At 36.0% G+C, this 13,353-nt stretch overlaps 1 protein-coding gene across 1 annotated transcript in view; it reads right to left on the bottom strand.

The window, feature by feature from the left end:
* The window catches only part of LOC135221858 (uncharacterized), a 120,545-nt gene extending 114,018 nt beyond the window's left edge, over positions 1-6,527 (bottom strand). The window contains 1 exon segment of the mRNA XM_064259802.1: positions 6,225-6,527. Coding sequence (XP_064115872.1) covers positions 6,225-6,270 — 46 coding nt within the window. The 5' untranslated portion in view covers positions 6,271-6,527.
* Between the last annotated feature and the right edge of the window lie 6,826 nt (positions 6,528-13,353).

The raw sequence follows: 13,353 nt of genomic DNA, 5'->3' as shown, positions 1-13,353 counted from the left end.
ACATTATGTCTAGGTGATTTACACTTATTAGTAAAAAATAAACGTTCCAATAATTTGTCTTCTGAGTTTCCACATGGGCATTTTCAAATATTTTATGTATTTGTTATGTGAACTCTATTATATAGTATTATGGCTGAGGGTTGGAGTGGGCCCCCCTCTTTTGTCACCTGGCAACCCCAATTTTTAGATCCAGTCCGCCACTGTATATATATATATATATATATATTATATATTTATATATCATATATATATATATATCTATATCTATATATTATATATATATATATTATATATATATTAATAATATGCCATAGGAATGCTTAGTCAGTTTTTCACTTCCGTATGAACTAGGCGCATTGCTCAGTTCATTCAAGACATATTACTTCGCTCAGTCAGAAGTTTCTTGGAACCTTACTATGTTCTCTTCTCAACTAGTTTACCCTGATGCAGCATTTTCCCATATCCCCCTTACGACACCCCTACCCCCACGAGTTCATAAGTTTTCCATAATTTTTTTTTTTTTTATTCCTTATTGCTGTTAGTTGAGCAATAAAGTACCGAAAAGTTTCAAATGCATAGTAACGATATCCGAATCTCGGGTTTTCTTTTTCCCTTTCATATATTTTTACAGGACTAACTTCGAAACAGTGGACTGAGTTCTTTCCAATGCATATTTAAGCGTGTTATTCTAAATAAGTACAACTGCTAGGCAGATAGGCCCTTGTGTATGGGAGAATCAGAGAACTATAAATACACGTATAGATAGATAGACAGAGATGACCTCTTGTTTTGGTGACCATGACACTCGCCTCACCAAGAGTGAACCCATGTTCGATTTTTGAGCGATGAAGCTGGTTTGAGTTAAATATTTACCTTTACCTACACACATGATATATATATATATATATATATATATATATATATATATATATATATATATATATATATAGAGGTTTTTTGCCACGAAGGAAAAAAATGAAAAAGCGAGATAGCCAAGTACTTAGCTATCTCGCTTTTTCATTTTTTTCCTTCGTGGCAAAAAACCTTTATTCATACATAGCATCACGTTTTATGTACTTCGTGATCAAGTTATTCATATATATATATATATATATATATATATATATTATATATATATATATATATATATGTATATATATATATATACACATAGTAAATATGCATATATACACACATGATTATAACATTCTTCTGAACTACTTAGCCTAGTACATTTCCATTTTCAAGTGTTCGTTTTGAGACAGGACTTGTCCGATCCCTTAATGAGAGAGAGAGAGAGAGAGAGAGAGAGCTGAGTAAGCATCGGCCAGTGCTGTTCACGTTCCTGTCTGAATTTATCACGTGCTGATCCGTAGACCGAAGTGCTGCTGACCACTCGGTTCGTGGGATCACGCCACTGTGACGTCACACCGTCTGGTGATTGTCTTTGCGCAAAATGGCATCACAAAACGGCGTTTCAAGCCCTTAGGTGATGAAATATAATGTCAAATTGCACTTCGCCCCGAGTATTTTCACATTTCAGCAGATCGTCTGACCCCGGTCAATTTAGAAGTTCCATAACTTTTTACTTGTGCAGGTATACTACGTGTCGTTTTGTAATAGCCATTCGTCATCTTCATTCCCTCTAACGAAATTGTAGCTCAACAAATTTGGCCGACTTCGCAAGCCAGATTTCGGTCAGTGAAATGAGATACAGTTCCTTACGAGTACAAAATTCATCGAGGAATTAAATATATCCCTCTGTCTTTATACACGCACACACACTTTAATCAGTATGTTTGAGTCATGTATGTACTAGTACAACTTGTGCAAGCAAGCCGGCCGATGGATAACTAGGCCTACGAGATGGATGCTTGCTTACAAATTTGACAGAAATAGTCCACACTCCACATTAATACCTGTCGGAGATTTAATAGTATATCCCATTAAATCAAATATTTACTGGTATTCATCTTATCCATATTCAGTGTAAGCAGAAACCGCAAAAAAGCAAGCATTAGGGTGAATTACTCTATATAACCCTGCGGTTATAATGGATATGTATTATATAAATAGATGTGTCAGAGCGATTATAGTATATATATATATGTATATGTATGTATATATATATATATATATATATATATATATATATATATATATATATATATGGTGGAAGATACTTCATTCAACTCCTCATTGGACTAGTGGTTACGTACTACACGCCTGTCAATTTGGTAGCCGGAGTTTGCTCCCCACTGCTGCCAATGCAGAACCAGAGGAATTTATTTCTGGTATAAGGAATTAATTTCTCGATATAACGTGGTTCGGATCCCACAATAAGCTGTAGGTCCCGTTGCTAAGTAACCAATTGGTTCCTAGCCACGTAAAAAAAAAAAAAACCTAATCCTTCGGCCAGCCTTAGGAGAGCTGTTAATCAGCTCAGTGGTCAGGTTAAACTATGGTAAACTTTACTCTTTTTATGTTTCATTTCGGTTTTGGTATCTGAAATACCCAAATTTCTATAGATTTTCTCTTTCTTCGTTACCCATTATATATATATGTATTATAATATTATGTAATATGTAATAGGTATATGTATATATATATATATAATATATATATATTATATATCGTATATAATATATATATATATTTAATATACATATATAATATATATATATTATATATATATTATATATATATACCTATATATATACATACATACACACGTATAATTCATGTAGGGCTTTAGCAAAAATAAAGTCTACGGTACAAATAACCCAGGTTTCGCTCCCAAACTATTTTGTTCGTTTATGATAATTATTTATAAATGTAGCATACGTGTTTTTACTTGTAAAGTGTACATGCATATTTATTGGTCTCCTGGTGAATTTATCAAGTGAAATATGACATATATATATTCAGATAATAAGATTATAATGACTAATCATCTGTATCTGAACTCTTTCCTCAATATTTCAAGAAATGGTGTCACGGAAAATAATGCAACCATTTGCGTAGTACTATATCCTTCGTTAATTGAAAAATCTCGTTAAGTTGTGCTACAGTTTTTTTTTTTTTCGTAATTGGTGCTTCGACACACACACGTGTGTGTGTGTGTGCTTTATTATAATGCTTTTCAAGGCATTCTTACAAGCTGCACGGATTCGTATGTCGGCCCTGGTTTCTTCGAAGGCGCTGAGAGTACACACACACACACACTCCTCTCATTCAACGCGGACAGCGTCGAGTGTAGCACTAGGGATTTGACCCTTGGACAATGACCCCTGCATGGCGTTTGACCACTAGACTCGGGGATCAAACACCCCATATCAGTGTTATTAGGACCACGGCATTATTATCTAGGTCCAATGGTACTACCGCTGTGTTTTTATGGAGAATGATGGTACGTGGCTGCGCTCATGGCTTCGCTGGCCGAGTTCCAATAATGTCTGGCTCGATTAAACTTCGGACGCATCCATGAGCGGCTTCTGTTAAGAACTAAGATCTAGACCTTGGTTAGAACGTCTATCGTCTTTACTCCGAATTTTATCACTATAAAATGCCATATATAGTTACATTTGGATTAGTGGTTAGCTACTTGGCTCTGAATATTCATTGATCGGAATTCCAGCACTTGGTCTTTAGTTCTCTTTGGTCAATTACATCCCGAGCTAGAGAAGGGCATAGGATTAATGGCCTCACTGCAAATGACTTACAGCGACTGGAGAGGTTAAATCACTGGAGCCACCCCTTTCGAAGTTGACTGACTGTCTATACTTCTCATTTTTCAAGTATTAATTATTAACAATTCATGTGAACTTATTGCATTTTCTGTAGATTCCAGAGTCTGTGAGATTGAATCTAAGTTATGGTGGTACTACTTCTTGCACTTTTACTGGAAAGTGCTGTGATTTCTTGTGTTAAAAATTACTGTTAAATAAAGTTTTTTTTATGCCTGATATTGATAAATCAGAAGAATTGTAAGGTCTGTTGTGAGTCTGTTATTTCTGATGTCGAAAAGGTGATATACGAATTCTGAAAACAGAGAGAGAGAGAGAGAGAGACAGAAATCAGAGAGGTGTTCGTTTTAGAAATGACAAGCCAACCTGTCGGTTTTCTAGTCTTCTATATATATATATATATATATATATATATATATATATATTATATGTGTGTGTGTGTGTGTGTGTGTGTGTGTGTGTGTATATATATACATATATATATATATATATATATATATATATATATATATATATATATATATATATATGTTGCCTGGGTGAAAAGTAAGTGAATACAGAAAAACCTGTAGACACAAAGGCGTGCATCGGTCTCGTCTCCGAGATTAAACTTATTACGATAAACATTTTTGACAATTGTGATGAAATCAATCAGTCGATAGAAGCAAGATCGAAATGAAAATTTGTCTCCGTCGTGGCATTTTGCTTTCTAGCAAGCCCGTTGTTTCATCTTTATTCGACCACATTGAATACAGGCGATGGAAAAAACATAAGATGGTATACACTGATGGTATAACTTCTGAATTCATTTCAGACCAATATAAAACACGAAATAATCTGAATTTAGTCTCGTGCTTTTCCATAGCTTGAAGGAAACTTCACAGGTGAACAGTTGATAAGTTATGTCATTTTGCTACATTTTAATCCTTTGGATCAAGTTAGTTTAAAGTTACGAAGGTAAAAGATCAATTCAACCACAAATGCGAGTTTGGTAGCGATTCCAAGGCTGCGTTTACATGGAGCGAATTGAATCGATTCAATTCATGAATAATCATCACGAGTCATAATTCGCCTTGATTCGCCACACTGATTTCAATGTAACCTTCTAGTACGCCAAGCGAATCGATTCGATTCGATTCATGAAGAATCAACACGATTCATGATTCGCCACACTCAATTTCAATGTAACCGTCTATGTACGCCATGCAAATCGAATCGATTCAATTCATGAAGAATCAACACGATTCATGATTCGCCACTCTAATTTCAATGTAACCGTCTATGTACACCAAGCGAATCGAATCGATTCAATTCACGAAGAATCAACATGATTCATGGTTCGCCACACTCATTTCAATGTAACCGTTTATGTACACAGCGAATCAGCATGAATCGAATTGACTCAGTTCGCTTGATGATAGATAAAAGGTTACATAGAAATGAGTGCGGCAAATCAAGACGAATCATGAATAGTGTTGATTCTTCGTGAATTGAATCGATTCGATTCGCAGCCTAGTAAGACTTGTCGTTAGTATCTCCCCTCTGTCATTCGATTTGGTGGACGAATGTCAGTTCAAATTTGACATAGATTAAATAATAATAATAATAATAATAATAATAAAAGGGGGTCATGTCTCACATTAGACCAAGACCATCAGAGGTCAAAGTGCACCGCTTCAAGAGCCTTATCAGAGGTCGAGGTTCTGATAAGGCTACCCGAGTGATCAAAGGTGCTTTCCGACGACAGAAATTTAAACCTGGACGAATTGATAAATGGCGAAGACTGCCTTTCAAGAAATCATAAATAAAACGTATTACCCTTCAAGACGCTGTTCACCTTCGACAAATATAAATGAACAAAAATTATCATCTGCTGAGAGACAGTTCATTATCATTATTATTGGGCAGATGAAACATTTCATATGGAACAACCCCATATATATATATAATATATAGATATAATATATAATATATATATATATATTACATTATATATATACATTATATATATATATAATATATTATATATTATATATATATATATATATATATTTAATATATATTAAGCAGAAATTATGGAATGGACAGCAATCTCCTGTTCTATCTGGGTATACCGAATCTCTTATTATTATCATTATAAGATTATTTTTTCTCAAAATTTTATTATGTTTGTAATATATTTTTAGTTTTCCCCATTGATATATATATATATATATATATATATATATATATATTATATATATATTATATATACACACGCAAACATACTCTCTCACACACACACACACACACACACACACACACACATATATATATATATATATATATATATATATATATATATATATATATTACATACTTATATACACTTTATTTGAAAACAAACTTCAGCACACACAAACACATGCGTTAAGACTTAAACAAACCTACGTAATGATAATAATAATAGTAATAATAAAACTGAAAACTGACACTTACCAAAAGCCAACGCAGTTAAAATCCAAACACAATTCGTAGTACCCATGGTTCCTCATGCATAATTTTCCAAAAACTTCCAACTCAGACAAAAACGCAGTCCTCCAAGAAAATACAAAAATAAAAATAGATAACTAAAAATTTACGTCAGATGTTTGAGATGGTTACACTTTATTATCGTCTCTTTCCTTTATTATCTTTTTTTTTTTTATAAATAATGTCTCTGGTCTTCCTTTTTCGGGAGAATTTGGCACGTTTGGTCAACAGCGACCAGAGCCTCGCGTTCTACTGAGGCTCCAGAGCAGAGATAGTCAATGACAGATGTACTGAATGGTGATGTGGGGCCATCTCCCCCTTGTCCTGCTGCTGCCCACCCCACCCCTCATCCTCCACCTCCTCCTATTCCTCCTCCACCTCCTCTCCTTCCATTGTTACGTACTTACAGACTATTGGCCACTCAATCTTTCACCTCCTTCCCCCAACTCCCTTTCTCCCTTATCTTTTTCTATTCTGCCACTCTTCTGTTCATCATCATTTTATCGTAGTAATCAATAGATGAAACTTATTCCTATGGAACAAGCCCTTTTCTTATCCAACCAAATTCGCCGCTGATCACGATTAATCTGTCTCTATCTGGTTTGTTTTCACATCCTTGTCATCTGCTTATCCTGCCAACCCTCTTCTACTTCTTCTTCTTCTTCTTCTTCTTCTTCTTCTTCTTTAGCCAAATCAGTCTTGTGAACTTTATTTTCCCGCTTCTTTCACGTACTCTTACCTCCACCAGAAGCGCAAACCTTATCATTTGTCATCTAGATCACCGATAAGCAGATCTGTTTACTGATTTCGTCCAGATTCGTATCATCGTCGACCTTAATAAAAGTGGTACTATGACCAGACACTTAACCGGTGCTACTTTGGCTTTGTTATCTAGGAGTCACATACCCGAGGTGCTAGTACTAAACGCCGTATGGCAGATGTAAAGTGGACGGCAGAGCAAAGATATCGTTTATTAATATAATTTGTCTACTGCAGAATATAAAATTTGGTGTATATGATACCTTGATCCCCGATACTAAACACGGTGGCCCAAAGAGCTTCCGTCATGTATTTAGTAGTATACTAGTATCTCGGAGTAGGTGGAGCGTAGATAAGCCGAAGTAGCGCCCCCTTAACCTTATTCAGACTTCAAGAACGCCTTCCTCTAATGACAATAGTACTATCTCAAGATAAAATTTTATCAGAATAGTCACATAGTCCCATCATATCTGAACTCCATGACTCGCATGGAATATTGAGGTAGATAAACCATAAGTCGTACGAAAGGTTCGGTTGGTTGAGAAAGTATAAATTCACAAAGTAAACATTACGTGCCATTGTTGATCTGTTAGCAACAGATTAATGTAATGCTAAATCATTAAGTAGATCTCGTCAGTAATGCGGAACAGAACCCAGGTCTCCACATTCAACCACTGTCGTTAGAGTCCAACCTCTTTTGAAAACAAGGACCCACACAAAATTTGGCAATTTTCATTCCAGTTAGCTAGAAAATCCAGAAGTGATCAGTACCCGTTCTTATTTCGCTGAGGGGTTTGATTTATCTATCCATTCAGTTTACCAAAAAATATTCATGATTTGATTAACGAGAAAGTGGAGCTCTTGAAGACCAGACAGGAGAATGAGGATAGTATTCTCTCCTGTCAAAGAGCCATTCACTTTTGTTCCTAAAGACAAAACGTCGAAAGGCGGATGTAATGAAATTACGCTTTTGTAAGTTCAACATTCAGCAGCACTTCGAAGGTAGATGCGCATCAGCATCTTACACTCACGCAGAGAGAGAGAGAGAGAGAGAGAGAGAGAGAGAGAGAGAGAGAGAGAGAGAGAGAGAGAGAGAGAGAGAGAGAGAGAGAGATTTAGTTGCTACGGACGACTAATATGGCGTTGATTATTATAATCGTTCTTAAACCAGGAACTATACTCTGTTTTTTTTCATCTGTCCATCCGCCGGTGGTGTTTTTGTATGGTAACACTGCGTCCCGGGCTTTAGATAGTTACGCTATGTGTACGTTTTAAGTAAATAAAAGGATATCTGGGTGTACATTTGCAACTGAAAAGTGTTTTCATAATTTACTGTATGCGAATTACACCGTTAATATTCGAAATAGGATATTATTATAGTCGTTGAACGTAAGCTGAATGTAACTGTCTAAAGCCGGGGATGCAGTGTTACCATACAAAAACACCACAGGCGGATGGACAGATGGAAAAAAACAGAGTATAGTTTACAATAAAAAAGAATATTGCTTGTAGATAAAAAAAATATAATTAAGATTCGAAAGCATGAACAAATCAAACAGGTAAATAATTCTTTAGAAAAACTAAAGGAATACATTGCTTCTGCAAGTTAAAACCTACAATGCAAATGACTTATCAGAGGTTCGCTGTTTTAGCCAATGGAATCTAAGACGAATATCAATTTTCTCGCGATAAGAAATAGTACATCACATAATCATCGGTTTTTGCAATCTTTATTCATTTTTGTCGGATTGAAAATGGTCATTATTCATTTCGTCTATTCCTATGGAACTTTCTCGCCCAAACGTACTACCTTACACACCCAGGTCAGTCACCGTACAGCAGCATCACAACTGTAGTCCCATAAACTACTGGAGACCATTAAACATTTCATTTTGCAACTGAAAAGTGTTTTCATAATTTACTGTATGCGAATTACACCGTTAATATTCGAAATAGGATATTATTATAGTCGTTGAACGTAAGCTGAATGTAACTGTCTAAAGCCGGGGATGCAGTGTTACCATACAAAAACACCACAGGCGGATGGACAGATGGAAAAAAACAGAGTATAGTTTACAATAAAAAAGAATATTGCTTGTAGATAAAAAAAAAATATAATTAAGATTCGAAAGCATGAACAAATCAAACAGGTAAATAATTCTTTAGAAAAACTAAAGGAATACATTGCTTCTGCAAGTTAAAACCTACAATGCAAATGACTTATCAGAGGTTCGCTGTTTTAACCAATGGAATCTAAGACGAATATCAATTTTCTCGCGATAAGAAATAGTACATCACATAATCATCGGTTTTTGCAATCTTTATTCATTTTTGTCGGATTGAAAATGGTCATTATTCATTTCGTCTATTCCTATGGAACTTTCTCGCCCAAACGTACTACCTTACACACCCAGGTCAGTCACCGTACAGCAGCATCACAACTGTAGTCCCATAAACTACTGGAGACCATTAAACATTTCATTTTTCCATCCTTACTCCATTAAAGTCACTTCCTAAACACTCTGGAATTATTTATTTATCAAAACTTGACGTTTTATGCAGTCAATGTGCCTATATAGCTGTCTAGCTTCACACCGTTGGATTGTGGAACAGTCTCCCAGAGAAAGTAGTGCAATCAGAACTTCTTCAGAAGTTCAAGCCTAGGTGCAATACATTACTACCCTAATACTATTCTCCATATATCTTAATACATTTTTATCCATTGGTTAACTGATTCATTTTCTTGTAATAAGTGGGGTCTCTTCTTGTATTTCCCGTTACCTCGTCTTATCTTACTTCTTCCTAATGAACACCTTAATATTCTTTGGAAACTTGAATTTCAAGTCGATGGCCCCTTTGGTGGGCTTTTTCCATATGAACAGGTTTCATCCTCTGAATAATAATAATAATAATAATAATAATAATAATAATAATAATAATAATAATAATAATAATAATAATAATAATAATAATAATAATAATAATAATAATAATAATAATCTTTCATAAAGTAACCTTTACATGGGTTAAGAAACAAAAAGACACTGTGTCACTTCAAGACTCCCTCGATGCCTCATGAATCACAGGTGACATCACCGTATTTTGATGACAACCGAGAGACCTTCTTATCATAATCTAATACGCTGGGGCTGTTATCTGTGTTATCGAAATGCTCTAGTTTCGGAAAGGAAGTAAATACAATGCCATCTATTCCATTCCGTCTTCACCTTCGAACAGAAATCTCAAGTTCCTCTAGTTTAGTCTTCACCTTCGACTTACAGAGAAGAAGTTTCACTGAGAAAGAAAGCAGTTTCGAAGCCCAGGAAAAAATGCAGTAGTTTCAGATAAAAAAACAAGATCCTAAAAGCTACTGGGGCCAGAGGGCTGCAAATTGGTATGTTGATCATCCATCCACCCTCCAATCACCAAACATACCAAATTGCAGCCCTCTAAGCTCGGTAGTTGTCATTTTATTTAAGGTGAAAGGTAGCCATGATTGTTCGTGTGGCAACGCAACAACGCAGGCTAACATCGGCACATTTTTTACTTGCTTTCTTCGTTTCCAAAGTTTTCCATTTATTACATCCTTAAACTCAAGTTTGGAGACGTTTCCAGGATCCAGTCGCCTTCTTTCACGTTTGCCTGTTGGTTTTTTCGGAACCTTCCTAGATTCTGACTCCCAGCGGTTTTCGAGGGTCGTTATCTATGACTCATATCTTCTGTGGGTGATTATCTTTATGATGATGACAGTCTTTTGTTTATGTTTTTGCGGTCATCCCCAACGGGCTGGTACTAAACACGACGCAAAGGTGTATACATACCGGGTTAAAACCCTTGGGGGTCACTGTCTAGGAAAAATCCTGTTCTGCGTCTTATGACACTGTCTAGAAAAGATCCTGTTTTTCGTCTTGTGACACTGTCTAGGAAATATCCTGTTCTTCGTCTTATGACACTGTCTAGGAAAGATCCTGTTCTCCGTCTTGCGACACTGTCTTGGAATTTTCACTGGAACCAGAATTTGTGTGACTGTGCTAGACGGAATCTTATCACATGAGCGTATTATTGAGATGTTCTTTTCAATATAAATTAAGCCATAAATAATGTAGCTATAGCTACACACCGGGTTAAAACCCGTGGGTGTCACTGTGAGGGAAAGTTCCTGCCTTCCATTTTGTTATATTAAACTGTAATACATTACAACGTCGACTCTGGTATTCTATGCATGTCTTATGTGCCCCCACATCTTCTGAAGTTTGTGTGATGAAATCAGGTCTCTCTCCCCTCCTCCAGATTGCTCTTAGAGGGATCGCATGACGAACAATTACCAGTCCGACTTCCAGTACCACGAACAGAGAACTGAACAGAATATAAACCTGAGGCCAAAGGCCAAGCACTGGGACCCATGAGGTCCTTCAGCGCTGAAAGGAAAACTGACGGTAAGATAGTTTGAAAGGTTTAACAGGAGGATAACCGCAGAGCAGTTGCTCTATGAAACAATTGTCAGAGAGGATGGAAAGTCAGATGGAAGAAAAGAATATGAATGGAGGTACAATAAAAGGAAGGACAGAGGTTGCAGCTAGAGGGGGGCGAAGGGACGTTGCAAAGACCATTAAGAAATGCCTACGGTGCACCACGTGGAGTGCCTTGACGGCACAGGAGCTTCTATCCATCTTTGCGGAGTGTTTAGAACCAACCCGTTTGGGGATTAGCGTAAAAAACGTAAACAAAAGGCTGTCAATATCATAAAGATAACGACCCCAAGAAATATTGGTAGAATTTAACGACCTCCGAAAACCCTGGGAGGTCACTATGTAGGGAAGATCCACCTATGTTGATTAATCCTTGGTGTTCTATGAAGCACAGGCAATGATTCCGTAGCGAAACGTTGCTTAATAGTCAGTGAACACTTGATTAAATGAATTGACCAATGTACAATCTTACTACGGTAAACATCGAGAAATTGGGAGAACATCTAAAGAAAAAATGCAAAATCTAGCATGACCATATATATGTAAATTCCACTACGACAAAATAGAAAATAAATAAATAAATAAAAATACAGATTATATCTAAATAACCTCTCACTCTATTCGGATACTATATACTTAATCAACATCAAGCTCAAACCAGCTTGGATCTAAAACTTTCCTGTTCAAAATACAAATCATTCTCCATAAAACACAGAACAAACTTTGCAATTTTATCAACTCTAGTCGATGAAATTTATGGAAACCTGTATATATAAAATATACTATATAATTATATATATAGATATATATATATATATATATATATATAATTATATATATATATATATATATATATATCACAAGGTGGAGAGATAAAGGCATGTCTCAGCGTACATAATTTATTGCCGACGTTTCACATCGCTTCGATGCATTTTCAAGGCTGGGGAATTGATAAAAATACAAACATATAAGACTCGTCACTGATAAAACACGGTATAATATTTAAAATTCGACACTAAAACATTTAAAATGTAAAAATTACTGTACAACAATACTAGGTTGGAGAGACAACCTACCAGAGTAAAAAATAGAAGGTGACTGAAGGACAGAGCGGGGAAAAAGAAAAGAAAAAAAAAAAAACTATACAAAAGACGAGAGACAGAACTGAAGCAAACAAACAAGTGGTTAGGCTATGAACAACTGAACTGACGAGGACTGGGCATTTAAATTCGGTACATTGGTTTTGATTAAAATGGATTCCAGTGTTAAAAGCTCATCATCTTTATTGGCTGATTCAATAATTTTAAAATCACCGATGTCCAAGCGAGAGCGACAGGATATAGAGTGGTTACGGGCGCTAGATAGCTTTGGATTAGATAGTTTGCATCTTGTTCGGAAACTGACTCCTTTGTGGGCGCAGAAACGGACTTGTAGCAGCCTCTTCGTGCATCCAACATAAGTACCCCGATCACATCTGGGACAAGTGCATTGTTGGACACCAAAGGCGGGCTAAATCTGTCTTTGGCTCTGAAAAGAGAACTATAAATAAATTTTTAAACATGAAAATGAACCCCTCACCTCCTATACATATCGTTCCCAAGTTAATCATCTATGCTAAGTTCCCTTTCCTCCATGACAATTCCTTCAAAAAGAAAGTTATACAATTAATTAACAACGAATTACCAGCCTTGAACCTAAAATTAATTCCGAAAAATCCTCTAACCATCCGATCTCTTTTCAGAGCCAAAGACAGATTAAGCCCGCCTTTGGTGTCCAACATAGTCTAGAAATGCACTTGTCCCAGATGTAATCGGGGTACTTTATGTTGGATGCACGAAGAGGCTGCTACAAGTCCGTTTCTGCGCCCA

This window comes from Macrobrachium nipponense, chromosome 3 (assembly GCF_015104395.2).
Source record: "Macrobrachium nipponense isolate FS-2020 chromosome 3, ASM1510439v2, whole genome shotgun sequence".
NCBI classification, from domain to species: Eukaryota; Metazoa; Arthropoda; class Malacostraca; order Decapoda; family Palaemonidae; genus Macrobrachium; species Macrobrachium nipponense.
This window is presented reverse-complemented; position numbering and strand designations above follow the sequence as displayed.